Source organism: Budorcas taxicolor, chromosome 22 (genome assembly GCF_023091745.1).
Source record: "Budorcas taxicolor isolate Tak-1 chromosome 22, Takin1.1, whole genome shotgun sequence".
Lineage (NCBI taxonomy): Eukaryota > Metazoa > Chordata > Mammalia > Artiodactyla > Bovidae > Budorcas > Budorcas taxicolor.
In genome coordinates this window covers 33,750,398-33,778,350 of record NC_068931.1, presented here as the reverse complement: position 1 = coordinate 33,778,350, position 27,953 = coordinate 33,750,398, and the positions used below count along the sequence as shown (strand labels likewise).

Sequence of the window (27,953 nt, the reverse complement as noted above, 5' to 3'; positions counted from 1 at the left end):
TGTTGCTCGACCGGCTCCACGCTGGCGGCCGCCCCCGGGCCCCCCGCCGCCGGCGCGGCGCCCGCCATGGGCGAGGAGGACTACTACCTGGAACTGTGCGAGCGGCCGGTGCACTTCGAGAAGGCAAACCCGGTCAACTGCGTCTTCTTCGACGAGGCCAACAAGCAGGTCCGGGCCAGCCCGCGCCCTTCTCCCCCGCGCGGCCCGTCGCGCCCTGCCAGCCGCCCGCGATGCCGCCGGGTGTTCCGCGCGCCGGGGCCGGGGGCCCGGGGATGAGGCCTAGGGCCGCCGCGCCAGTCCTGTCCTGTGAGGCATCTGAGTGACCGGGCTCTGCCGCGGCCAGAGCTTTCTCCCCCAAAGTGACAGCCGGGCGGACCCCGGCGCCCCTCGGCCGCTGCGTTCCGCTGGTGGCACGCCGGCGTTTCCCCAACGCCTTCTCGTCATCAGTTTCCCTTGCAGTCAAGGATTTAGGCGCTGAGATTTTCAGTGTTCTCGGGAATTTTGTAAACCCGGGGAGCAGCTTGGCTGAGTAGCCGGGTGTGCGTAAGTGCATTCACGGGTTAGAGCTTGCAGCCTCCAGGACCGCCAGATCTCGCACGGCGGGCAGCGTGCCGAATGGTAGCTTGTTTTGGTCACTCCTCTCTTGTTTCTTAAAATTTATGTGGACACCAAGCATCCGCAGTTGGCTAAGTGCCACGTTAGTTCAGCCGAAGCCAGGGTGGAGCGTAGCAGAAATCATCGTCGCAGGTGGGTATCGGTGTCTGGAGCCTTTCAGAGTTCAGGATGGTAAAACGTCGCTGCTTTTTCTCCCAGGTTTTTGCCGTTCGATCTGGTGGAGCCACTGGAGTGGTAGTGAAAGGCCCTGATGACAGGAATCCCATCTCATTTAGGTAATTATCATACCGACGTTTCCAGACTGTTTCAAACAGTGTAAACAAAATGGTGTTTTTATCTGTTTCTCATTTAGAAGCTTGTTTTATATGTTGGGTGTGGGACATATCCCTGCCTGTAGGAAGAGGGAAGCAGACACCTGCTATACAGTCTTGGTGGATATCCTTGGACTTCCTGTCAGAGTGAAGGTCTGCAGTCTTTGCTTGTTGTTTTGGGATCCACATACTCCAGTTCGTGTCTCTTGAAATTAACCAGTCGGAGCGTCAGCGTTCGTATTTCCGGTTTCTTGGTGGAAGAGGGGCTTTATTTCCTCTTTTGACTCAGGGGCTTTCCAGAGCGTTTGGGAGATGGAGGAGATTCCTGGGTCAGTGTTTGCCATGTAATCATGTGTGTTAAAACCTCAGCTTCCAGTATACTTAAGGGGACTGGATGTCCCAGTATATCCCAGTGAAACCGGTGTAACTATGGGGACCAGCTCCTTTCACTTTCAGAATTATCTCAGTTTGGATGAGAAACTATTTGATGACCTTAACTATTGTGATTACAGAGGGGAAGGTACAGAGTTGATCCTCAGTTCAGTGGTGACTTTAAAAACATTTTACAGTTGGACTGTGTAACTAGGAAACAGTTTTTACTTTTTTGTTTTTTTTTAGCTTTTTATTTATTTGGCTGAGCCAGGTCTTAGTTGCAGGGTGTGGGTTCTTTTCCTTGTGCCATGTGGGACCTGGTTCCCTGACCAGCGATGGAACCTGGGCCCCCTGCATTGAGAACACAGAGTTCTTAGACACTGGACCACCAGGAAGTCCCTAGAAAACAATTTTTGAAGTAGAAAATGAATCAGCCTCTTTTTCTTTGATCATCCTCTGTTGGGAAAACACTGCTTGCAGTGTGCTGGGCTCCAGGCTTTGAGTGAGCCTGGCCCCCTTTAGGGGTCTCGAAGAGTCAGACTCGACAGAGCCACTGAGCATGTGAGCACATCCCCCTTTTGGAAAACCCATACATTTACTGTTGGGAGGCAGGGAGTGGACGCATAGTATTTACTGTGATAGATATTGTAATCACTGTCTCTTCAGAATGGAGGCACAGAGAAGAGATGAACATTTATCTTGGGACGGGCTGGGGAAGACCACTGCTTGGGAGAGGGAAGGCCTCAGAGAGGATCGAGGCCTGAAAGGGAGGCTTCTAGATGGACAGGAGGCTTCTGGATGGAAAGAACACGAAGATAAGCAGTCTCCCTGTTGGGGGGTGGAATTCCCTGTCTGTGTGACTGAAGACGAGGTTTCACTCAGGGAAGGCATGGGTGGTGGTGTGGCCACTGACGGGTCAGCTTGAACCCTCTATATTCTGCTGTGGATTTTATCTCATTACTTTAGATTGTTTTAAAAAGGCGAAAAGATCAGTATTTGGGAAGAGTGCACTGGTGCAGCATTGAAGTTTGATTAGTTGGGAACCTGTTATATGATTCAGGTATCCCATTAAGAGACAATTGCTGCGTTCTGAGCCGGTACAGTGGAAACCTGCCTGAAGGCAGTGTAGATCAAAGACAGTGTTGACTGGCATCCAGTAGGCTCTCCGGGGTTGCTTAGGAAGGTTGCTTAGGGTAAGACTCGCTGGTCACTTGGGTGTGGAAAGTGGGGGTGAGGCCATGATGATCTAGCCCAGGGGGCTCAGGAAGACTTGAGGGGAGATACTGAGTTTACCGTCTTTGATTTTTTTGGCCACACTGAGCGGCTTGTAGGATCGTAGTTTGCCGACCAGGGATTGAACCCAGGCCTAGTAGTGAAAGTGCCGAGTCCTAGCCACTGGACCACCAGGAAATTCCCTATTCTGTTTTAAAAACGTCTTGCCACTTTTAATAGCTCTGTTGTGGTCTGATTATTACTAGCTGCATATATTTGACATACACAGTTGATGAGTTTTGATACATGAAACCATCACCATAATCAGGACAGGGAGTGACCCCTTTCCTTTGAGAGTTTCCCCTGTGATCCAGCCCTTGGCTTCCTCTTGACCTCCATTTGAGGTGGTTGTGAGACAGAGGTGGAGCCGTCATGGGCGGCGCAGCCCGTGGGGTGCTGGGTGCAAAAAGTAGACTCCTTTTTAAAAAGCTGCTATATACTTCAATCAGAAATAAGTAAGTAAATATCTCACAGCTACCAGCATCTCAGGAGAAAAAAGGCGTTGCTGTGAAGGCAATGGAGAGAGAAGGCGGCAGTGTGTGGAGAAAGTTACTCTGGGGTCTAGACTTGGTGACAGCTAAACGGAGGCTCAGGTGAAAATGCAGTGTTTGCAACACCTTAGTCACTTGTTATGTGCAATTTGGTCAGTTTCTTCTGCCTCCTGTTGCCAGTTGGACTCTGCTGTTTGAAAAGCAGTCCTATAAGCTTCAGAAACATCATTATCATTTTAAACTAAGATTTACTGCTTCCTGAATATTTAACTTGTCTTTTTTCTTCTCATAAAATGATAGAAGCTAGAATGCAGTCATGAACTGTACAAATCATCACCTGCTTTTTCTTCTTAAAGAATGGAGGACAAAGGAGAAGTGAAGTGCATCAAGTTTTCCTTGGAAAATAAGATATTGGCGGTTCAGAGGACCTCAAAGACCGTGGTAAGACATCTTTATAGTACAAAGAAAAGGACATTAGAAGTACATTTGGCGGGCTTCCCAGGTGGCGCTAGTGGTAAAGAATCTGCCTGCAATGCAGGAGACACCAGAGATGCAGATTCTATCCCTGGATTGGAAAGATCCCCTGGAGGAGGGCATGTCAACCCACTCCAGTGTTCTTGCCTGGAGAATCCCATGGACAGAGGAGCCTGGCAGGCTACAGTCCATGGGGTCGCAAAGAGTCAGACATTTGAGAGCAAAGAAAATAGACCAAATAAAGCTACACGGTAAATAATAAGAAATACGGAATAGGGAAATATAAAACTAGAAGTTCATTTGGAAGAGAATGAACTGCAAAATTCCAGTGTTAAAGGACCCATTTTTATTTTAATTTCATGGAAACTGTAGTTCCATGCTGCATTGTGTTTGAGTTTTTGGATTCTTGAAGATGAGAAAGATATTTAATTGGATAAATATTTAACAGCCTTAGTTTGTCATTTTTGACATAAAAAAATTTTTTTAATGTACCTCTTTTTAATTTTTTCCTTTTTTTTTTTTTATTTGCTGCTCTATGTGGCTTGCAGGAGCTTAGCTTCCCAACCAGGGACCAAACTTGGGCCCCCTGCAATAAAAGTGAGGGATCCTAACCCCTGGAATCGCAGAGAATCCCCTTAAAGTTTTTTTAAAAGTTATTTGGAACATCAGGCATCTTTTGTTTTGATGGATAACTGGAACCATAGATTGTGCAAAGCATATTTTTGGCAACTTTGGGAGTTAGCCTCACCTCAGTAACTTCATATTTTCATTTCTCTCATCTTTGAATGCTTGATCTAAGAGCAGATATTCAGATCTGGAGCAGCTTGTTGGCATTTTGGCTTTTGTCAGTATTTACCATCGCCATTTGCAGAGAAAAAGCTGTTGAGAAAGGCAAATCCTGTTTCTTTCTGTCAGTATTAACTGCTAGAATTTTTGGAAAGCCTCTTGTAAAATATAGCAACCCATTTCTCCGAAATCAGTCATTTGAGGAATGCATTTTCAAAATCAGTTTCTGAACTCTAACAATATTTGGATTAACTCATTTTAAAAATTGGAATTGTCAACCTGCTGCTGATAATGGGGCATTTTGTCCAGATCAGTTGTTTTATTTTTCCTGTCTTTGGGGTTTTGTCTGTAGTTTTTTTTTGTTTTTTTTTCTGACCACTTTTTAAATGGTCTTTTTCCTCTTGTCTCTTTGTACTTGAAGATCCACACTTCTCCTCTTGTGTATTTCTTTCCTTTCAGGACTTTTCTAATTTTATCCCGGATAGTTCTCAGCTGGAGTACACTCAGGAGTGCAAGGTATGGGCCGATGGGGTGATTCTGTCTGAGCTGGTGGGTGTAAACTCTAGGGCCCGAGGCACAGGGTAGCCGGGTAACTGAGAGCACGAATGTGGAATTAGATTGTGCTTGGGCCCTGGGATCTGCCTCATGTTGGCTCTGACTTCGGACACCTTTTAAATTTTTTAAAGTGCGTTTCTTCAGCTGTAAGATGGAGCTGGCAGGGTTAAACAGATGGACGATGTTGAACCCCAAGCCCCTTCAGCCCTTGGTGGCTGTTGTCTTCCTGTGGCCCCTGCCCTTCTCCGCTGGGCGGCGTTTCTGGGTCAGACCTTGGATTCCCTTCATAGCAGCCTCTTTGGAGGTTTTTGGAAAAGGAGTTCTTTCCCCCTTTTTCCCGATGGTGTTGTCTGGACTTGCGCTCCTTGTTTCCTTCCTTTTCCGTCCCTCCCGTCAGTGGAGATTCTAATCCATTTTAATCAGATTTGCTGGGCGTGATGAGCTAGAGGGGGCTCAGCTCAGAGAGCATCTTGGCACCTAGGAAACCCAGCAGAAGCTGCTGATAAAGTGGTTTGTCTTTGCACATGTTTGTAATGGTTTTGCTACTTGGGGATCCACCTGGGTTCCTCAGATTTCCCAGGTGGCTCAGAGGTAAAGAACCTGCCTGCAAAGTAGGAGATGCAGGGTTGACCCCTGGGTCAGGAAGATCCCCTGGAGGGGGAAAGGGCAACCCACTCCAGTATTCTTGCCTGGAGAATCCCATGAACAGAGGAGTCCGGCAGTCCATGGGGTCGCAAAGAGTCGGACACGACTGAGTGACTAGTACTTCTGATGGGTTCTCAGCAAAGAGGGGCCGATCTGCGGACACCTTAGCCCCTGGCAGACCCCGTTGCTCTGTGCAGCAGAGCCTGGTCCTGGCCTGGCTGCCCTGAGGCTCCCAGCGGGGCTCTTCACCAGGTGACTCAGGGCAGGGCTCAGGATCTTCAACCCCACGTTGGGTAGCCGCCACAGAAAATCTTTAGGCCTTAAGACCTTTATACCACTAGCTTTTATGATGTGTTTGACAGAGCATATCAGCTGTCCTTTGATTTCTAAAGGTAGAGGTTGGTATCAGAGTGCTGGGCACTTACCTTCCTGCCAAACTCAGTCCTTTCCCCCATCCTGTTGACAAGAAGGATTCACATTCAGGTGCTTCAGTGAGGTGTTTCAGGTGGATATCTGGGAACACTGTATTTAACAGAAAGTATGATTTGTTCATAAGTAATCACATCTTGGTAACTTTTATTAAAGAGTGATATAAACAGCAAGGTACTTTAAACTTTTGAAAAAAATTACAGATTTTTTAATTTTTATTATTAAAAAAAAATCTTTCTACAATTCTTTTCAGACCAAAAATGCCAACATACTAGGATTCTGCTGGACCAGTTCTACTGAAATTGTCTTCATCACAGATCAAGGAATCGAATTTTACCAGGTATTATATTTATTACTTGGGCTTTCTTGGCGGCTCAGTGGTAGAGAATCCGCCTGCCAATACAGGAGACACAGGTTCAATCTCTGGGTCGGGAAGATCCCCAGGAGAAGGAAATGGCAACCCACTCCAGTATTCTTGTCTGGAAAATCCCATGGACAGAGGAGCCTGGTGGGCTGCAGTCTACAGGGTCACAAAAAAGTCAGATAGGACCTAGCAAACAACCAAGAACAAATGTTTATTACTTACCTGTTCTAAAGAAAGGTTTGTGATCATGTTTTAGCAGCTTTTTGAAATCACTTGGGTTTTTTGTTTCTAATTACAAGTAATACATATTTTTTTGTAAAACATTCAGACGTTACTTTTGCTTTATATGGAAGGTAAGAAGTCCCCCATAATCCCTGGAAGTAACCATTATGAACTAATTTGGTGCCTGTTCCTCCACTTGGTTCCTACACTTAGAAATATGGTTGTCTTGTGTAAACTTTTGGGACTGGCTCTTTTTTTTTTTTTTTGCATAGGGATATTTCTTAGACATCCTCCCATAGCTTATTCTGACTGGTATTCAGGTGTGCAGATGTGCTACAGTTTTACCAACTCTTGTTCATGAACATCTTTGTTTCCTAGTGATTACAAACAATTCTGTAGTGAGTTCAAGCAGTGAATGAGCTTGTAAAGGTTGCTTTATATTCTTAGGTGACACAGTTCTTAGAAGGGAAATTATAATCTAGGTATGAATACCTAAAAAGCTGAACAGGGACTTTCCTGGTGGTCTAGTAATTAAGACTCCTTGGTTCCAATGGGTGGTATGTATGGGGTGGGGCTGTTGAAGGTTCTGTCCCTGATCAGGTAACTAAGATCCCACATGCCATGCAACAAGGCCAAAAAATAAATTGGAAGTAAGAACTAAATTAAGAATAAGAAGTAAAAACCTGAACAGATACTGCTAAATTTCTTCCAGAAGTTGCATTCTCACTAGCAATATAGGAATCTCTATTTTCCACACCATTAGCAGAGCTAGTTATCATAAATCTGTAGACATTTGCCAATCTTGAGAGATGGAAAGGCATTTTAATTTGCATGTTTCATTAGGAGGGTGCTAAGCATCTTTTGTGTATTGTACATTTGTGTTTCCTGTTTTATGAATTGCCTTTTCATCTTAAAAAGAATATTTTTTTAAACTTTTTTAAAAATATTGTTATTTTACTTATTTTTAATTTTTGGCTATGCCATGTGGGATTTTAGTTCCCCTACTAAGAATTGAACCCTTGCCCCCTGCATTGGAAGCTTTAACTATTGGGCTGCCAGGGAAGTCCCAGATTTTTTTTTAACTGTGATAAAAAGCACATAACATGAAATCTACCATCTTAACCATTAAGTGTATAATTCATTAGCGTGAAATATTTTCATGTTGTAGTGAAAACGAGCTCCAGAACTTTCATCTTGTAAAACTGAAGCTCAGTACCTATTGAACAACAACTCCCCATTTCCCCTTTCCCAGCCCGTGGTAACCACAGGTTTCCTTTCTGCTTCTATGAATTTGCTGCTTTAAGGTCCTCTACCTCCTATAAATGGAATCGTGCACTGTTGGTCTTTTTCTGGCCGTCCTGTCTCACTTAGCATAATGTCCTCAAGGTTCACCCATGTTACAGCGTGCATCAGAATTCCCTTCCTTTGCAAGCCTGAAAAATATTCCATTGAATACATACACCACATTCCGTTTGTCCATTTATCTACCAACAGACACTGGCATTGCTTCCAGTTTTTGGTTATTGTGAATGATGCTGCTATTAACACAAGTGTTTGAGTACCTCTTTGAGACCCTGCTTTCAGTTCTTTTGGGTATATAACCCCCAAATGGGATTGTTGGGTCACATAATAATTCTGTTTTTAATTTTTGAGGCATTTCCGCATCGCAGTTATGCCATTTGACATTCCCAGCAACGGTGCACAAAGGTTCCAGTTTCTCCATCTCACCACTAATAGTTGTTGTTTTCTGTTTTATCCATAGCAGTCATCGTGCTGGGTGTCAGATGGTATCTCATTGTGGTTTTGATTTGCATTTCTCTGATTGGTGATGGTGTGCACCTTGTTCATGGCTTGTTGGCTTTTTGTTCATGCTCTGGATGGTGTCTATTCCTCTTTTTAAAAAAATAATATTTATTTAATTTATCTTTGGCCGTGCTGGGTTTTTGTTGCTGCTCAAGGGCTTTCTCTAATTGCAGTGAGCAGGGGCTACTCTTCGTTGCGGTGCTAGGGCTTCTCATTACAGTAGCTTCTCCTGGAACACAGGCTCTAGGGCAGGCTTCAACAGCTGTAGCCCTTGGGCCTAGTTGCTCCACAACTCATGGAATCTTCCCGGACCAGGGATTGAATCCCTGTTCCCTGCATTGGCAGGCAGATTCTCAGCCACTGTGTCACCAGGGAAGTCCCCTCTGTTTTTAAATTGGATTATTTTCTTTTTGTTGAGTTGTAGGAAGTGTTTGTATAGTTTGAATATTAACCCTTTATCAGATGATTTGCAAATACTTTCTCCTGTTCTGTAGGTTGCCTTTTCACTCTGTTGTTTACATTGGACTTTATCTTTTAATAACTAACTTACTGACGTAGTAATGCATCTTATGTTACTGGGACATAATTGACCAGAGTGTTTCAACATTAACTTACATAACAAATTGCTGGCCACAGGCCTTAGTTTCTGCAAAAATCCCCTGGTCAGTAATGTATTAATATGTTCCAGCTGCCTGATCTATTGAGAAAGCTCTTGAAATCTCTTAAGTGGAGCCAAAGTGGAGAGGGTTAGAATTCTTTCAGGTGTTCAGTTTGTTGTCCCAATGAAACCAGTGTAATTTAATTTAGAATGTATAAATGGAGGAGGCACACCTGTGTAACACAGGATGCTGTGAATGCCGTGGTACTTTGCTGTAGGTCGGTTATCAGTACCTCAGTGACCGGCAGAAAGGAAAGCTACCTGAATCCCATATGCACAGAAATAGAATTTTGTGCCTGTGACTAGCAAGGAAAGGATTGTGGCTTTACAGAAGGGTTCCTGGGGCAGTCATTTAAAAGTATCTTTCTGTTCTCAGAAGTAGAAGAGTGTACATTCAGGACATCCAGGTGGTTTTAAGATCTTCAAGAAATAAGAAAGAAAAAGGACTGTGACACATGTTTATTTTATTATCCCTGGATCATCGAGAAACCCATGCCCCCAACGCTGACTTCCAAGTCAGTTCTTCAGGGCAGTGTTCTGGGAGCATTAACCTCATCTTTGGGCTCTATTCAGCACTCCTTAATGCAGCAGGAGATTCTGAGTATATTTTAAATGTGCTATTATGATAAAATAGTTACTTGGTTTGCACATGGAGTCTCATGAACACATCTGTTAGAAGAAGGATACCCCCTCACCCCCAGCCTCAGATTGAGCGGGAGACCAGGAGGAAGGCCGATTCCGCAGGCAGGGCGGTGGCTGATTTGGTGCATGTGGCTTCAGGGCGTCGGTTTGTGTTGCTGGATCCATGACAACCAAGGATGCTGATGCTCCCCACTCTTGGGAGGATGGTGCCTGGGAGTGTGGGGGCTTGGGTGACCCTGGAGTGAGGTGGGCTGCCTGGGTTGTCACAGGTTCCTTTGCCCCTTGGAGCCTTATTTTTTCCCCTCAAATCAGCCTAATGATGCCCAGCCCTTGAGGGCAGGGAAAGAATAAATGAGCCAAGATTTGGAAGTGTTAATAAGTACAGGGCTGGAAGAATGGTAGCTGTAATAAACAAAAATGATTTTTTTCTACTTAACTACTAACTTCTGCTTTTTATGATTTTCTTTGTATACTATGTCAGTTTTCAGGTATTTTCTTTTTTATTATTTTGGCCATACCTGGAGGCATGCAGGATCCTGACCAGGGATCAAACCTGCATCCCCTGCAGCAGAAGCACAGAGTCCTAACCACTGGACCACCAGGGAATTTCCCATTTGCTGTTTTCAAATGAAGCTTCTGTTTCTTGAACTTTGCATCAGGTGTTTCCAGAGAAGCGGAATCTGAAGCTCCTGAAGAGCCAGAACATCAATGTGAACTGGTACATGTACTGTCCCGAGGGCTCCGTGATTTTGCTCTCCACCACAGTGCTTGGAAATGTGCTGCAGCCCTTCTACTTCCGGGTAAGGGTCAGCCTCCCTTTAAAAAAGTCCTCTGACCTTGTTCCTCTAACAGCCTAACTGATCCTGTAACTTCAAAGGGGCAAGTTCCTCCAACAAGAGGCTCGCTCCTTCTGACCACTAGAGGACACCCCATACTATCCCATCTCCATCAAGAATGGGTCCTAAGCCTGGAACCCTGAAAAGGAGGGGAAGACTCGGTGCATGTGTATCCTCAGTGCTGTGATGTGGGGAGGGCTGGAACATCAGAAGGGCTTAATAAGCTTCTGCAAAAACTTTTTTCTCCCCCAAACAGGCTGGCACCATGTCAAAGCTGCCCAAGTTTGAGATTGAATTACCAGCTGCCCCAAAGTCAACTAAACTGAGCCTCTCGGAGAGAGACATTGCCATGGCGACAATGTATGTCTGTCCTTTGGGAGACTTCCTCCTCATAATTGTTTTCAGTGCTGTCATGATAGGAGGTTGTTGTAAGCACACCAGGGCTGCCCTGGCTCCCGTAGCCTTGGAACACAAGAGAAGGACCCCCCTTCTCCACTTCCGGGTCTTCTGAATGTAGAAAGCTCCTCATCTTCCAGACATTCTTTTCTGATTTGATTGACTTTGTGATCTTAGAGAAGTTTTTTTCACCACATTAGTCTGATAAAATGAGACCATTGAGCCACTTATTTCTCAGTTTCAGAAATTTTTTTTTAGTTCTGAGTTGAAGCTTATCAAAGTTTTTTTTACATAAAATATATCATACTTATTCTAAAGAAAAACATAGTTTACATTTTTTATTTAACAGATGTAGACCTAAATTATTTGTGTAGAACGTTTACTTTCATTTGGAAATGTAGATAGCTCAATTTAAAAACTTTATTATGAAAAAATCAAACACAAAAATAAAACTGATTCAGAGAATGTCCTATATACCCAAATTCAGCAAATATCAACACTTTGCTTCTAAATTACTTCTGATTCTTCTATGGCCTAAAACTGGTTTCCAAATGGCAAAATATTTTTAGCACTTAGAATGCTTTTTTTTTTCTTTTTAAAGAAATCTGAGGCATGATGGTGTAGAAAAAGATAAAATGAGAAGTCTTTGCAAATGGAGACCCTTCCTTCTATCTCTTCCTTGTCCCTGAGGCAGGCCCCAGCACAGTGTGAACTCCTGGAACAAAAACCTGCCTACAGGAACTGGTCACAGCAACACTTATCAGATGAGGCTTAAAAATGTAAAGTGATTATCCTTTCCTATGATTAAGGAATGTATTCATTTTACAAAACTGGGAAATCACAGAAAGTGAGAAGCAAAATGGACTTGGCATATTACCCTGGGCTTCCCAGGTGGCGCTAGTGGTAAAGAATCCCTCTGTCAATGCAGGAGACTCAGGTTCGATCCCTGGGTTGGAAGATCCCCTGGAGGAAGAAATGACAACCCAGTCCACTATTCTTGTCTGGGAAATCCCATGGACAAAGGAAGCTGGTGGGCTACAGTCCATGGGGTCGCAAAGAGTCGGACGTGAATGAGCACATGAGCACAGACAGCATATTACTCAAGGACGACTATTAACAACCTGTACTTCTTTCCAGTAGTTTTGGACATCCTGCATAAGTTTGTAGGTTTTTTTTTTTAAATACTGTGATCAAGTTCTATTTAGTTTTGCATCCCCCGTTTTTCACTTAATATTAGATTTCTTTTTCTTTAAGGTAACTGCACTTTCTTTGTAAATGTTTCTGTTGGCTGCAGAATATCTCATGCAGAATATCTGATGAAGTGGGTATCTTGTAATTCACTTACCTATGGCCTTATAACTCAGCATTTAGAATGGGAGGATGTCAGATGACCAGCATGACTTACGTCTCCCTGTTCTCTGATCAGATACAGCCAGCTGTACGTTCTCTTCCTGAGGCATCATTCTCGGACCTCCAACAGTGCTGGAGCAGAGGTGGTCCTGTATCACCTCCCACGGTATGCTTAAAGCTGTCTTCCCTCTTCTCCAGTTTTAAAATACAAACCACAGCTTGTTGATCTATTTTGTGACCTTTCTCTTGTCTTACAGAGAAGGTGCCTGTAAAAAGATGCACATATTGAAGTTAAACCGGACGGGGAAGTTTGCCCTAAACGTGGTGGACAACCTGGTCGTGGTTCATCATCAGGACACAGAGGTATGAGCGTAGGGGCAAGTCCTGCTCCAGAGAGCTGTGAAAATGACAAAACATTCTGCGAAAGACTAGAAAGTGCTCTTTATACTGAAAATACTGGTCTTCCAGGTAGAAATGGGTTTGGTCTTCTAGATGGTTTAGGAAAACCCTACCAGTTGATTAGGAGAATTAAATACTGTTTCAGAAAATAACACACATGAGATCGAACTTGGGAATAGATATTTGGTTGAGCCACCTGAGCCAGGAACTCCTGCCGAGCCACTGTGTTGCGCTAGCACCTGAGCCCCTTTGTGAGTAAATGATGGTGGTTTTGAGGCCATGTGGCTCCAGAGAAAGAACTAGAATGCCTGTCAGCTGGGTGTCCGGTAGGAGACAAGCCGCTTCCCTCCTGGAGGCTGGTGACACCCGTGTGGTTAACTAATAAAGATGTTGCAAGTTGCAGTGAAAAGGCTGTGTTCGCATCACTGGAGCCCTTCGGAGGCAGCGAGTCATAGATGTGGGGATCCATGTGAGAGCTGGCGGAGAGCTGTGATGTCGCAGCAGAGTCCTCCTCAGATAGGCACCAGCATGCAGGGGTCGATCGCAGACCCAAGGCTCCTTCAGTGGGTCTGAACAGAAGACGTGAGGTCCCGAGAGGGCAGGTGGAGCTGCGGTCTGTTGGGCTGATACCACGCGGTTGTCTTTCTGCCCGCCAGACGTCGGTGATATTTGATATCAGGCTGAGGGGGGAATTCGACGGCTCTGTTATTCTGCATCACCCGGTGCTCCCAGCTCGATCCATCCAGCCCTATCAGATCCCCGCAGCAGGTACGAGGGAGTGGCCGTGTGTGGGTGGAAGGGGGAGCAGGTCCAGGGCTTCCCACATCTGTTCACTTTCCCAGGGCTGCTTCTGTCTGTTTTTTCTAACGTCACTACTGAATCTTGGGCTTCCCTGGTGGCTCAGATAATAAAGAATCTGCCTGCAACGCAGGAGATGCGAATTCAGTCTCTGGATTGGGAACATCCCCTGGAGAAGAAAATGGCACCCACTCCAGTATTCTTGCCTGGAGAGTTCCATGGACAGAGGAGCCTGGCGGGCGACAGACAGTCTTTGGGGTCTCAGAGTCGGTCACGACTGAGCGACTAACACTACTGAGTCTATAAGTTACATTGTGTTCTCATGAAAAACGTTTTATAAGTGACATGAATCTCCCTTTGAAGAAAACAGAATGATTTCTTTTCTCTGAGCTTTACAATGGAGCATTGTGATTACCCACTGAAGCTCAAAGAGTTTTTAATGTTGAGTAAGATGTTGACATTTCTGTTTGTCCCTGCTCGGTAACCGTGCGGTTAAGTTTGGCTATTTATGGCTGTTATTTATCCTGGGATCACTTCTCCTTATTGTTCTTAAGTTCTGTGTGACTGTGATGACAATGACTGTTGTCTTCCCTTGACTGGTGGTCATGGGAAGTGTAAGGCTGTAGTTGTGAGGTTATTCTGAATCCATCCTCCGACTGGAAGAAGTGGCAGTGAGAAGTCAGAGGAGAGAGAAGGTCAGGATGTCAGAAAAGGGGAAAAGCCATTTCGTTCCTTTTGCTTTTCCTCAGTGTGACTGACTTCAGGGGAGAACTCAAACCACGTTCTTTTTCAAGGAGATGGGAGTCTGGAGCAGGTTGGTTGTAGTTGCCACGTATAAACCAGAGTCACAAGTGCACATGTGGAACTCCAGGAGGAGCGTTTTCTTAAAGGAACCCTTGTCACATAGCTTTGGGTTGGCCTAAGCCACTGACAGGACGTCCGAGTACCTGTCACGAGAAGAATCAGGTCAGGCTCTCGCTGACAGTTTAGCCAGAGCGCTGCCTCGCGCCTGCACGCTGGGACTTGCAGGATCAGCCAGCTGAGCAGAGTTTGAGAACAAGCTACAGTTGACCCTTGAACAGTGAGGGTTAATCTGCATAAAACTGATGGTCAGCCCTCCATACCCATCGGTCTGCACGGGCAGACTCAGCCACCCATAGGCTGTGCAGTCCTGCGGTTTCTTTTGTTGAGAAATACCTCTGTGTAAGTGGGCCCGTGGAGTTCACACCCGCCTTGAGGGTCGGCTGTAGTTCTCACATCTGATTAGGTCTCAGCCTTCTCTGTTCTTTCCAGCTTCTTCCTTTACCCAGGGTAGTTGAAAGATGTCAGCACTTAGAGTAGATGGTGTCAGATGAATGGCTGGTATCTGTGACTGCTTACTCAGCATGAAAATAAATGCTGGTAATTGGAGCAAGAACAACTCTAAACATTCCAGCCCCGTCCTCTAATGGAGCGGGGGCGGTGGAGGGTTGGAGTCTGTGCAAAATTAGCATCTTTTCTAACCAGCTGATTAAAACCTATATTCCAATCTGAAATCACCCAGGTGACTTTTTCAGTTGTTTCTTGCGCACGTGTGTAAAACAGCAAGACAGTGCTGTGAAAGAAACTTTAACCTGTTTTCCGCTTCTTTCAAGACTTTTTCCTTTAGACATCTTCATGGGTTGTTCTCGACTTCCCTCTTCCTCCTGATCGGTGTTATCAGTGGGACGTGCCAACTCACTTCCTCCTTACTTAACTGCAGTGGAATGAAGACGCACTGAAGCCTTTAGGAAGTATTAAGTGTTGTACTGGTAGCACTTTCTGTTGGGTTACTTAGCCCTTACACACGTGTCTTCTGTGTTTGTAGGTCCGGCTCCTGTGACCAGCCAGTCCCCCGTCCCATGTAAACTCTGTATCTTTTCCAAAGGCCTTGGCCGCGCCGGGGAGGGAAGCTGTCACTTCTCCTTACACAGGGGTCTAAGGGTGGTCCAAGACCCCGGGTCTGGTGAATCGCATCATGGAAATCACCCGTGGGGTTTCCCTCTCATCGAGGGCCGGGCCTCCATGGGGGCCTCAGTGAGGGGTGGGAAGGATGCTCTTGGGACCTGGGTTGCCTCCTGTCCTCCTCTCCTGGGGTAGTGTTTCCTATAACGTGTGGATTCTTCATCGTGGATCGTCTTCCAGCCCGACATCATCATCAGCGCGAGTCAAGGTGGGTCTGGGGTGCGGGTGGGGTTGTCCTGTTAGAAAGACAAGCTTGTGGAGGGTCTCCTGTCTGTCTCGAGGGTACCAGCTCGGTGCCAGCCCTGGGGAGAAAGGGCTGACTCAGACATTCGCAGTGAAGCCTTTAATTCTCTCCCAGAGCCCCATTGAGAAGGACTGTGCCCACTGCCCAGCAGTGAGGCTGTTGGGAGGTTCGAGGACAGGGGTTGCCCAGGGCTGGGAGGATGGTGGGTTCCAGGGCTCCTTTGGGAGCTTCAGGAATTGCCTTTGTCTAACGAGTCAGAGCAGAAGAGGAGCCCAGGACCAGAGTCTGTGCCTGGGCTGCCACCTGCTCTCCCATCAGCGCTGAAGGGGAGGAGGTGCCTATATTCAGTGGATGCTCCGGGAGTGTGCAGGGAGGGTTCCTCTGTGAGGAATCGGCCAACATGCAGAGGTCGTTGGCTGCACCCCACTATGGTGTGGGTGTCCTGAGCGTCGCAGCCTGGGCTGTGTTGTGAGCACAGCCCTTGGCTCAGTTCTGCAGCTACACCTCCCCCGCCACCCCCTGACCCTGGCCGCCGGGAAGGTGGAGGCAAGCAGCTCTGGGGCCACTGCTCTGGTTTGCAGCCAGGGTTCAGTGTGCCGCCTCTCCACAGGTTACCTCTGGAACCTCCAGGTGAAACTGCAGCCCATAGTGAACCTCTTGCTGGATAAAGGCAGGCTCATGGACTTCCTCCTGCAGAGGAAGGAGTGCAAGATGGTCATCCTATCTGTGTGCTCGCAGAGTGAGTAGGGGTGGGGCAGCTTCAGCCTCTCTGTCTGATTCCTGACATGGCCTGCACGCCCACCGCGAGGTGGGCCACACTCTTCTCCTGTCTGCAGCCTGTGGGCTCAGTGATGGGGGCATCATTTAACCCCTTGGAAAGGCTGCTTGGTATAAAAGTGATTTATTCCTGCAAGACATTTCTTGGGTAGGAGAGACTAAAAAACAGACCTAAACCTGGGCACACAGAGGGTAGAGGCTGCCCTCCCCAGCTGGAAAAGAAACCTTTTCCTGAGTCTAAGTCACTTATGACATTGTGTCTGTTAATACTGAGACTCTCCTGATGCCCTCTGTTAGTATCCGGCAAGGGCTGGTGACCGCCCTCAGGGCCCCCAGCCCCTAAACTGTGTCATGTCTCCTGGTGACCCTCGGAGACGAGTCCTTTCTCTCCTAGCGTGTTGGCTGACAGCTGTGAACCTTGATTCCTTCCAGTGTTGACAGAGTCAGACAGAGCGACATTGCCCGTGATAGCCACCGTCTTTGACAAACTCAACCAGGAGTATAAGAAGTACCTGGACGCTGAGCAGAGTTACACGATGGTAAGTAGTATGTACACCTTACATACAAGGTGGGACACTCCACTTCACCACACCCCACCCTGGGTATATTTTCAACGTAATTATAAGCAAGATTCTCATAGATTGATAACACTGAGGATTGCCCTGTGCCAGAGGGCATGGTGGATGTTTACAGGGAGCTTAAACTTAGAGTCGCCGTGTCCCCTGAGCTCAGAGGCTGACTGTCACTTAATGGCTTCCTCTTCATTTGTTGTTTTTAATCTGTGTTTGGTCTTACACATGTGTAGATCCTTGGTCTCCCTTTACGTAACAGATGAGAAAATCAGTCTCAGGTTGCATTATTTTATGTCTTTCTGCCAAGCCAGAGTCTAGACTTTGGTGAATCAGTATGTAAATCATTTTGCCACATCTTTCTTTCATTTTAGGATGGAAAAGCTATAAAAATAAGACTTACCTTGTCATTCAGTCAAGCTCCTTTTAAGATCCTGACGATTCAGTATTAGCACTGCACTTTTCCTGGAGTAGGTTCAGGTGTTTGTTGGACTTCCCTGGTGGTCCAGTGGTGAAGACTCCACGAACCCAGCACTTCCACTGCTAGGGGCGTGGTGTGGGACCAGTTGGGGAACTGGTCTGGGGACTTAAGATCTCACATGCCCCTTGCAGCCAAAAAAAAACAAAAGTGTTGAGTGTCTGTTGTGAAGGGTCGGCTTCTCAGGGTCTGCTATACTGTTTCATAAGTGTGTCTTCTGAAGCTAGAAGGAAGTTCAAGACAAGTGGAATGAATTATTCGCCTTCATGAACCTGAGTAGTCCAAAGGCTAAAAATGGCAGTGGTTTTATTTTTTATTTTTTAAAATTTTACTTTATTTTACTTTGTAATACTATATTGGTTTTGCCATACATCAACATGAATCCGCCATGGGTGTACATGAGTTCCCAATCCTGAACCCCCCTCCCACCTCCCTCCCCATACATTCTCTCTGGGTCATCCCAGTGCACCAGCCCCAAGCATCCTGTATCCTGCATTGAAACCAGACTGTAGATTTGTTTCTTACATGATATTATACATGTTTCAATGCCATTCTCCCAAATCATCCCACCGTCTCCCTCTCCCACAGAGTCCAAAAGTCTGTTCTATACTTCTGTGTCTCTTTTGCTGTCTCGCACACAGGGTTATCGTTACCATCTTTCTAAATTCCATATATATGTGTTAGTATACTGTATTGGTGTTTTTCTTTCTGGCTTACTTCTCTCTGTATAATCGGCTCCAGTTTCATCCACCTCATTAGAACTGATTCAAATGTATTCTTTTTAATGGCTGAACAATACTCCATTGTGTATATGTACCACAGCTTTCTTATCCATTCATCTGCTGATGGACATCTAGGTTGCTTCCATGTCCTGGCTATTATAAACAGTGCTGCGATGAACATTGGGGTACACGTGTCTCTTTCAATTCTGGTTTCCTCAGTTTGTATGCCCAGCAGTGGGATTGCTAGGTCATAAGGCAGTTCTATTTCCAGTTTTTTAAGGAATCTCCACAATGTTCTCCATAGTGGCTGTACTAGTTTACATTCCCACCAACAGTATAAGAGGGGTTCCCTTTTCTCCTCACCCTCTCCAGCATTTATTGCTTGTAGACTTCTGGATCACAGCCATTCTGACTGGTGTGAAGTGGTACCTCATTGTGGTTTTGATTTGCATTTCTCTGACAATGAGTGATGTTGAGCATCTTTTCATGTGTTTGTTAGCCATCTGTATGTCTTCTTTGGAGAAATGTCTATTTTGTTCTTTGGCCCATTTTTTGATTGGGTCGTTTATTTTTCTGGAATTGAGCTGCAGGAGTTGGCTGTATATTTTTGAGATTAGTTGTTTGTCAGTTGCTTCATTTGCTATTATTTCTCCAATTCCAAAGGCTATCTTTTCACCTTGCTTATAGTTTCCTTTGTTGTGCAGAAGCTGTTAATTTTAATTAGATCCCATTTGTTTATTTTTGCTTTTATTTCCAGTATTCTGGAAGGTGGGTCATAGAGGATCCTGCTGTGATTTATGTCGGAGAGTGTTTTGCCTATGTTCTCCTCTAGGAGTTTTATAGTTTCTGGTCTTACGTTTAGATCTTTAATCCATTTTGAGTTTATTTTTGTGTATGGTGTTAGAAAGTGTTCTAGTTTCATTCTTTTACAAGTGGTTGACCAGTTTTCCCAGCACCACTTGTTAAAGAGATTGTCTTTAATCCATTGTATATTCTTGCCTCCTTGGTCGAAGATAAAGTGTCCATAGGTGTGTGGATTCATCTCTGGGCTTTCTATTTTGTTCCATTGATCTATATTTCTATATTTCACAGAAATATATATTGTGCCAGTACCATACTGTCTTGATGACTGTGGCTTTGTAGTAGAGTCTGAAGTCAGGCAGGTTGATTCCTCCAATTCCATTCTCCTTTCTCAAGATTGCTTTGGCTATTCGAGGTTTTTTGTATTTCCATACAAATTGTGAAATTATTTGTTCTAGCTCTGTGAAAAATACCGCTGGTAGCTTGATAGGGATTGCATTGAATCTGTAGATTGCTTTGGGTAATGTACTCATTTTCACTATATTGATCTTCTGATCCATGAACATGGTATATTTCTCCATCTATTAGTGTCCTGTTTGATTTCTTTCACCAGTGTTTTATAGTTTTCTATATATAGGTCTTTTGTTTCTTTAGGCAGATATATTCCTGAGTATTTTATTCTTTTCGTTGCAATGGTGAGTGGAATTGTTTCTTTAATTTCGTTTTCTACTTTCTCATTAGGGTATAGGAATGCAAGGGATTTCTGTGTGTTGATTTTATATCCTGCAACTTTACTGTATTCATTGATTAGCTCTAGTAGTTTTCTGGTGGAGTCTTTAGGGTTTTCTGTGTAGAGGATCATGTCATCTGCAAACAGTGAGAGTTTTACTTCTTTTCCAGTTTAGATTCCTTTTATTTCGTTTTCTGCTCTGATTGCTGTGGCCAAAACTTCCAGAACTATGTTGAATAGTAGTGGTGAAAGTGGGCACCCTTGTCTTGTTCCTGACTTGAGGGGAAATGCTTTCAATTTTTCACCATTGAGGATAATGTTTGCTGTGGGTTTGTCATATATAGCTTTTATTATGTTGAGGTATGTCCCTTCTATTCCTGCTTTCTGGAGAGTTTTTATCATAAATGAATGTTGAATTTTGTCAAAGGCTTTCTCTGCATCTATTGAGATAATCATATGACTTTTATTTTTCAATTTGTTAATGTGTTATATTAGGTTGATTGATTTGCAGATATTGAAGAATCCTTGCATCCTTGGGATAAAGCCAACTTGGTCATGATGTAAGATCTTTTGAATGTGTTGTTGGATTCTGATTGCTAGAATTTTGTTAAGGCTTTTTGCATTTATCTTCATTAGTGATACTGGCCTGTAGTTTTCTTTTTTTGGGGCATCTTTGTCAGGTTTTGGTATTAGGGTGATGGTGGCCTCATAGAATGAGTTTGGAAGTTTCCTTTCCTCTGCAATTTTCTGGAAGAGTTTGAGTAGGGCAGGTGTTAGTTTTTCTCTAAACTTTTTGTAGAATTCAGCTGTGAATCCGTCTGGACCTGGGCTTTTGTTTGCTGGAAGATTTCTGATTAGAATTTCAATTTCCGTGCTTGTGATGGGTCTGTTAAGATTTTCTATTTCTTCCTGGTTCAGTTTTGGAAAGTTGTGCTTTTCTAAGAATTCGTCCATTTCTTCCACATTGTCCATTTTATTGGCATATAATTGCTGAGAGTAGTCTCTTATGATCCTTTGTATTTCTGTGTTGTCTGTTGTGATCTCTCCATTTTCATTTCTAATTTTATTGATTTGAATATTCTCCCTTTGTTTCTTGATGAGTCTGGCTAATGGTTTGTCAATTTTATTTATCCTTTCAAAGAACCAACTTTTGGCTTTGTTGATTTTTGCTATGGTCTCTTTTGTTTCTTTTGCATTTATTTCTGCCCTGATTTTTAAGATTTCTTTCCTTGTATTAACCCCGGGGTTCTTCATTTCTTCCTTTTCTAGTTGCTTTAGGTGTATAGTTAGGTTATTTATTTGACTTTTTTCTTGTTTCTTGAGGTATGCCTGTATTGCTATGAACTTTCCCCTTAGCACTGCTTTTATAGTGTCCCACAGGTATTGGGTTGTTGTGCTTTCATTTTCATTCGTTTCTATGCATATTTTGATTTCTTTTTTGATTTCTTCTGTGATTTGTTGGTTACTCAGGAGCGTGTTGTTCAGCCTCCGCATTTTTAAATTTTTAAATTTTTTCTCCTGTAATTGAGATCAACTCTTACTGCATTATGGTCGGAAAAGATGCTTGGAATGATTTCCATTTTTTTTGATTTTACTAATGCTAGGATGTGATCTATCCTGGAGAAGGTTCCATGAGCACGTGAGAAAAAGGTGAAATTCATTGTTTTGGGGTAAAATGTCCTATAGATATCAATTAGGTCTAACTGGTCTATTGTATCATTTAAGGTTTGTGTTTCTTTGTTAATTTTTTGTTTAGTTGATCTATCCATAGGTGTGAGTAGGGTATTAAAGTCTCCCACTGTTATTGTGTTATTGTTCATTTCCCCTTTCATACTTGTTAGCATTTGTCGTACATATTGCGGTGCTCCTATGTTGGGTGCATATATATTTATAATTGTTATATCTTCCTCTTGCATTGATCCTTTGATCACTATGTAGTGTCCTTTGTCTCTTTTCACAGCCTTTGTTTTAAAGTCTATTTTATCTGATATGAGTATTGCTACTCCTGCTTTCTTTTGGTCTCTATTTGCGTGGAATATCTTTTTCCAGCCTTTCACTTTCAGTCTGTATGTGTCCCTTGTTTTGAGGTGGGTCTCTTGTAGACAACATATATAGGGGTCTTGTTTTTGTATCCATTCAGCCAGTCTTTGTCTTTTGGTTGGGGCGTTCAACCCATTTACATTTAAGATAATTATTGATAAGGATGATCCCGTTGCCATTTACTTTATTGTTTTGGGTTTGGGTTTATACACCCTTTTTGTGTTTCCTGTCTAGAGAATACCCTTTAGCATTTGTTGGAGAGCTGGTTTGGTGGTGCTGAGTTCTGTCAGCTTTTGCTTGTCTGTAAAGCTTTTGATTTCTCCTTCATATTTGAATGAGATCCTTGCTGGGTACAGTAATCTGGGCTGTAGGTTATTTTCTTTCATCACTTTCAGTATGTCTTGCCATTCCCTCCTGGCCTGAAGAGTTTCTATCGAAAGATCAGCTGTTATCCTTATGGGAATCCCCTTGTGTGTTATTTGTTGTTTTTCCCTTGCTTCTTTTAATATTTGTTCTTTGTATTTGATCTTTGTTAATTTGATTAATATGTGTCTTGGAGTGTTTCACCTTGGGTTTATCCTGTTTGGGACTCTCTGGGTTTCTTGGACTTGGGTGATTATTTCCTTCCCCATTTTAGGAAAGTTTTCAACTATTATCTCCTCAAGTATTTTCTCATGGTCTTTCTGTCTTCTACTTCTGGGACTCCTATACTTCGAATGTTGGAGCGTTTAATATTGTTCTGGAGGTCTCATATTGTCCTCATTTCTTTTAATTCATTTCTATTTTTTCCTCTGTGATTCATTTATTTCTACCATTCTATCTTCTATGTCACTAATCCTATCTTCTGCCTCCATTATTCTACTATTTGTTGCCTCCAGAGCGTTTCTGATCTCATTTATTGCATTATTCATTATATATTGACTTTTTTATTTCTTCTAGCTCCTTGTTAAACCTTTCTTGCATCTTCTCAATCCTTGTCTCCAGGCTATTTATCTGTGATTCCATTTCATTTTCAAGATTTTGGATCATTTTCACTATCATTATTCAGAATTCTTTATCAGGTAGATTTCCTCTCCTTCTCTTTTGTTTGGTTTGGTGGGCATTTATCCTGTTCCTTTACCTGCTGGATATTCCTCTGTCTCTTCATCTTTTTTATTTTGCTGCGTTTGGGGTGGCCTTTCTGAATTCTGGCATTTTGTGGAATTCTCTTTATTATGGAGTTGCCTTGCTGTGAGTGGGGTTGTATCAGTGGCTTGTCAAGGTTTCTTGGTTAGGGAAGCTTGTGTCAGTGTTCTGGTGGGTAGAGCTGGATTTCTTCTCTCTGGAGTGCAATGAGGTGTCCAGTAATGAGTTATGAGATGTCAGTGGTTTTGGAGTAACTTTGAGCTGCCTGTATATTGAAGCTCAGGGCTGTGTTCCTGTGTTGCTGGAGAATTTGCGTGGTATGTCTTGCTCTGGAACTTGTTGGCCCTCGGGTGGTGCTTGGTTTCAGTGTAGGTATGGAGGTGTCTGATGGGTTTCTATCGATTAATGTTCCCTGGAGTCAGGAGTTGTCTGATGTTCTCAGGAATTGGACTTAGGCCTCCTGCTTGTGGTTTTCAGTTTTATTTTTACAGTAGTCTCAAAACTTCTCATTCTATACCACACTGTTGATAAAACATCTAGGTTAAAGATGAAAAGTTTCTCCACATTGAGGGACACCCAGAGAGGTTCACAGAGCTACATGGAGATGAGAAGAGGGATGGGGGAGTTAGAGGTGACCCGAATGCGATGAGGTGGAATCAAAAGAAGAGAGAGGAAGCTAGCCAGTAATCACTTCCTTGTGTGTGCTCCACAGTCTGGACCACTCAGAGATGTTCACGGAGTTATACAGAGAAGAGGAGAGGGAGGAAGTAGACAGAGGTGGCCAGGAGGATAAAAGAGGGGAATGAAAAGGAGAGAGACAGATCCAGCCAGTAATCAGTTTCCTAAGTGTTCTCCACCATCTGGAACACACAGAGATTCACAGAGTTGGGTAGGGAAGAGAAGGGGGAGGGAGGAGACAGAGGCGACATGGTGGAGATAAAGGAGGGTCCAAAGGAGGAGACAGAGCAGTCAAGCCAGTAATCTCACTCTCATGTAAAAATGGGTACTGAAGATTGGGATTTTGAAGGTACAAAATTGATAACAAATACCAAAAAGCAAAGATTAAAAATCTAGAGTAGAGGTTGGATTTTCAAAAATATAGTATTAAAGACAAGAAGGAAAAAAGTCACAAGAATTATTGAAAAAAAAATATGAAGTTTGCTTTAAAAATAGGGTGTTTTTTTTTAAGTAATAGTAGGTTATAAAAATGAAAAATAAAGGAGAAATAGAGGATTTAAAAATTAAAAACTTTAAAAAAAAGAAGAAGAAAAGAAGAAAAAACAACCAAAAAAAAAAAGAACAATCGTAAAAATAGTAAAGATATATCTAGGACTTTTTCTGGTGTTGTTGCGGGCAGAGTGGGGTCAGTTCATTTTCAGGTAGTTCTTTGGTCCGGCTTATATTTCTCAAGATCTATAGGCCTCTTCCTATGTAGTCGGTACTAACGACAGGGTTTTAATGTATTGCACCTGTCACTTCCAAGGCAGTTCCCTCTGTTTTCGCTTCTTCTGTTTGCTGGTCTCTTCAGTGTCCGATTTCAGCCCTGTCACAAGGGGGGTGGTGGTGGACACTTTTTTTAGGCTCACTTGTTTAGTTGCGCTGTGGGAAGGGAGGGACGCTGCAAACAAATGACACTGGCGTGTGCTCACAGTGTCTCAGCCACACTGGGCCTGCCCCTGCTGGCGGTGCACACAGCTCAGGCTCTAGGTTGCTCCGACGGGAACCATCTGAGACTGGCCCTGGGCTGCATGAACCTCCCAGGTCTAAGCCGCTCAGGCTTAGGCACTTGGGTAGTCCTCAGAGGCGCAGACTCAGTTGGGCCTGCGTTTTGTGCCCTTCCCAGGTCCGAGTAGCTCAGGTGTTTGGTGAGCGTGGTCGCTGCGACTTATCGCCTCCCGTCCCTGCATACCATCTGGGCTTCATAAAACAAAGAGTAGCCGTTTTAATTAGACAACAAATGCCAGATTGTTTGCAATAACAATATTAAGGAGTTATTTTAAGAGCTTAAAAAAATAATTCTTAATAAAACTACGTCTTAGGCTTTTTAGTTCCATCCAAAACACATCCATGTGTTTTCAGGATTATCAGCTCTGCCCTGCTAAACATCTTCTCCAGCTCTACTGCAGTTTGTCTACGTGCTACACTCTGCTCATGCCCAGGCTCACAGCATCTAGGAATTTGGTCTTTTTGGATTGACTGCAAGCATGCCGTTATCCAGAAGACGACTGAGATCCTGTCTGTGGTTTGTGTGCAGGCCATGGAGGCGGGGCAGAGCCGGAGTGGCCCGCTGCTCAGGAGGCCGGTGCGCACCCAGGCCGTGGTCGACCAGTCGGACATGTACACCCATGTTCTGTCGGTGTTCACGGAGAAGAAGGTAGGGGAGGCTCGCCAGCCCGCTTTGGGCTTAGGATTCCCAAGGCAGTGATCATACTTGAAGGGAATTGAGGAAAAAGAACTCAGGATGTGATTAGAGTAACCGAGCTCTCTTGCAGTGAGGACTGAATGAATGCTCATCGTTTGGCCCCTAATACTCAAGCTTAAATATGATCACAGACCTGGGAGAGTCTGGAGGGTGGCTTAGCGGTAAAGAACCCGCCTGCCAGTGCAGGAGATGTCAGAGATGTGAGTTTGATCCCTGGGTCAGGAAGATCCCCTGGAGGAGGGCATGGCAACCCACTCCAATATTCTTGGCTGGAGAATCCCATGGACAGAGATGCCTGTGGACTACCATCCATGGGGTCACACAGAGTTGGACATGACTGAAGTGACCAAGTCCAGCACAGCACAGCCTAGTGGAACCCCAGAAGCCAGGAGGCAGATGAACAAGGAGTCACGTGTGTGTCTAACCATTCTCCTCTGTGCAGGAGACGCCGCACAAATTCGTGATCGCCGTGCTCATGGAGTACATCCGCTCCCTGAACCAGTTTCAGATCACAGTACAGGTACCTCTGTGGGCCCACGTCCCAGGGACAGGGAATCATTAGAGTAAAAGCAGCATCACTGTGTCAACTGAGGTGGCTGTCAATATCCCACAAGGGTCTGCACACCTGGCTCAGAGTGAGTCACCCCCTCCCAGGACCCCGTGTTCTTCAGTGGGATGATCAGTGTCAGATGAGGGTTGGCTTCTTTCACCTGCACATAGACCCCCTCCTCTTAGTGATGGGAGCTTCACGTAGAGCAGCCGCGGGCCTCGGCACACGGCGTCTCTGGTCTGTAGCTGAGTGGCATGCCTGTCTGTGCCTCAGCATTACCTACACGAGCTGGTCATCAGGACACTCGTCCAGCACAGCCTCTTCTCCACGCTGCACCAGTTCCTGCAGTACCATGTCCTCAGCGACTCCAAGCCTTTGGTGAGTGCTGGCTGGCGGGACTTCCCTGGGGATCCAGTGGCTAAGACTCCACGTTCCTAATGCAGGGGGCCCAGGTTCGATTCCTGGTGGAGTAACCAGACCCTGCTTGCCACAAGGAAGAGCTGGCATGTTGTAACCTGGCATAGCCAAATAAAAACAAGTATAAAAAATACTTTGATCTTCCAACATATGATGAATCCAATCTGAACGTGTGTGTCTTTCAGGCTTGTCTGCTGCTTTCCCTAGAAAGTTTTTATCCTCCTGCCCATCAGCTGTCTCTGGATATGCTGAAGGTAACTGATACAGCCAAGTTTCAAACCACACAGAAGGCTGTTCCTACTGCTTGCACTGACCCAGCTTTCCACCTTATTTCTAGCGACTTTCCACAGCAAATGATGAAATAGTAGAAGTTCTCCTTTCCAAACACCAAGTGTTAGCTGCCTTAAGGTTCATCCGGGGCATTGGTGGCCATGATAACATCTCTGCGCGGAAGTTTCTAGATGCTGCAAAGCAGACTGAAGACCACATGCTTTTCTACACGATATTCCGGTTTTTTGAACAGCGCAACCAGCGTCTGCGAGGGAACCCTAGTTTCACACCAGGTGAGAATACAGCTGCAAGGAAGATGTGGGGCAGCCACATTCAGTACCAGGAGATCACTGGTGGCTGGGGTGGGGCAAGAAGGCTTTTGGTTTGGGGAACTCTTGGGCTAATTCTTAAAGAAGAAAATTCTGTACCAGCCCACATAAGCCTTAGACTGTTCACTGTAGTGAGAGTGGATTCAGGGTGCTGATGGAGTTGGGGTTCTGCTCTAGAACTTGCCCGGAGTGATGGGGTGAAGACAGTGTCATCTGGGCACAGCTGTCTGACATCTGGGCCTGGAATGGCCCTTTCTGAAGAATCAGGAACAAGACCGGAAATGGCTGTAGAGGGTTGTCAATGGCCTGAGGCTTGTTAATGGTTCATTTTTAGGCAGGATGCATTGGCCAATCACTCTAATCTCCAAAGTTATGAAATCTAAAGGACCCTTTTCCTCAGGATGGGGGAAGCTGTGACTCCTTCAGGGCTTCCATTGTTTACAGATCTCCCCGCTTCTCTACCATCTCTCAGGGCAGACAGCGGGGTTGCTGGGGGTTGTCAAGGCACCAGCCAGTCCTGTGATGGCATGAGCTGTGTGAACAGAAAGGATGACTCAGAAGCTTAGGAAAACAAAGTATTTTATGATTGAAAAAGAAGTTAAAACCCAGTGTCCATATCTAGGAGCCGCAAAGCGCTCCCTTGTTTTCTTCTTCTGTGCCTCGTCTTAACGGATTAAATCTGCATTTTCCTTTACAGGAGAACACTGTGAAGAACATGTCGCTTTTTTCAAACAAGTTTTCGGAGACCAAGCTCTAATGAGGCCTACAACGTTCTGAGGTCACTTGCTAGTTTTTTATATATATATATAATGTGTACAGAGTTAATTTATTGCATTAATAAACCTCTTTAACCTATAAAATGTTGTAATAAAGTATGTATCTACCACATCCTCAAATGTTACTAAAAATAAGGTGTAGAACTTGTGTGATGGCTTACTCCTGAAAAAGGAGAAACATTGCATTGATTGGCCTTTAGGAAGTGTCAGTGAGCAGATCGCAGGCTCCCTAGCGCCCCCTTCTGGCTGCCCGAGAAACAGGCCTCATTCCTGGGGAACCGAAAGGTGCTCCAGCGCCCTGG

The 27,953-nt window shown here is 44.6% G+C and overlaps 1 protein-coding gene across 1 annotated transcript; it reads left to right on the top strand.

Moving 5' to 3' along the window:
• On the top strand, positions 1 to 27,715 carry LOC128067390 (regulator of MON1-CCZ1 complex). Its single transcript, XM_052660398.1, has 20 exons — positions 1 to 168; positions 814 to 890; positions 3,418 to 3,502; positions 4,781 to 4,837; positions 6,204 to 6,290; positions 10,299 to 10,439; positions 10,732 to 10,835; positions 12,298 to 12,387; positions 12,479 to 12,584; positions 13,277 to 13,388; positions 15,265 to 15,309; positions 15,556 to 15,609; positions 16,256 to 16,384; positions 16,855 to 16,961; positions 25,142 to 25,261; positions 25,752 to 25,829; positions 26,133 to 26,237; positions 26,462 to 26,530; positions 26,614 to 26,839; positions 27,573 to 27,715. The coding sequence occupies exons 1-20, from the start codon at positions 67 to 69 to the stop codon at positions 27,650 to 27,652; spliced, it is 1,974 nt and encodes a 657-aa protein (XP_052516358.1). The 5' UTR covers positions 1 to 66; the 3' UTR covers positions 27,653 to 27,715.
• Positions 27,716 to 27,953: the final 238 nt, after the last annotated feature.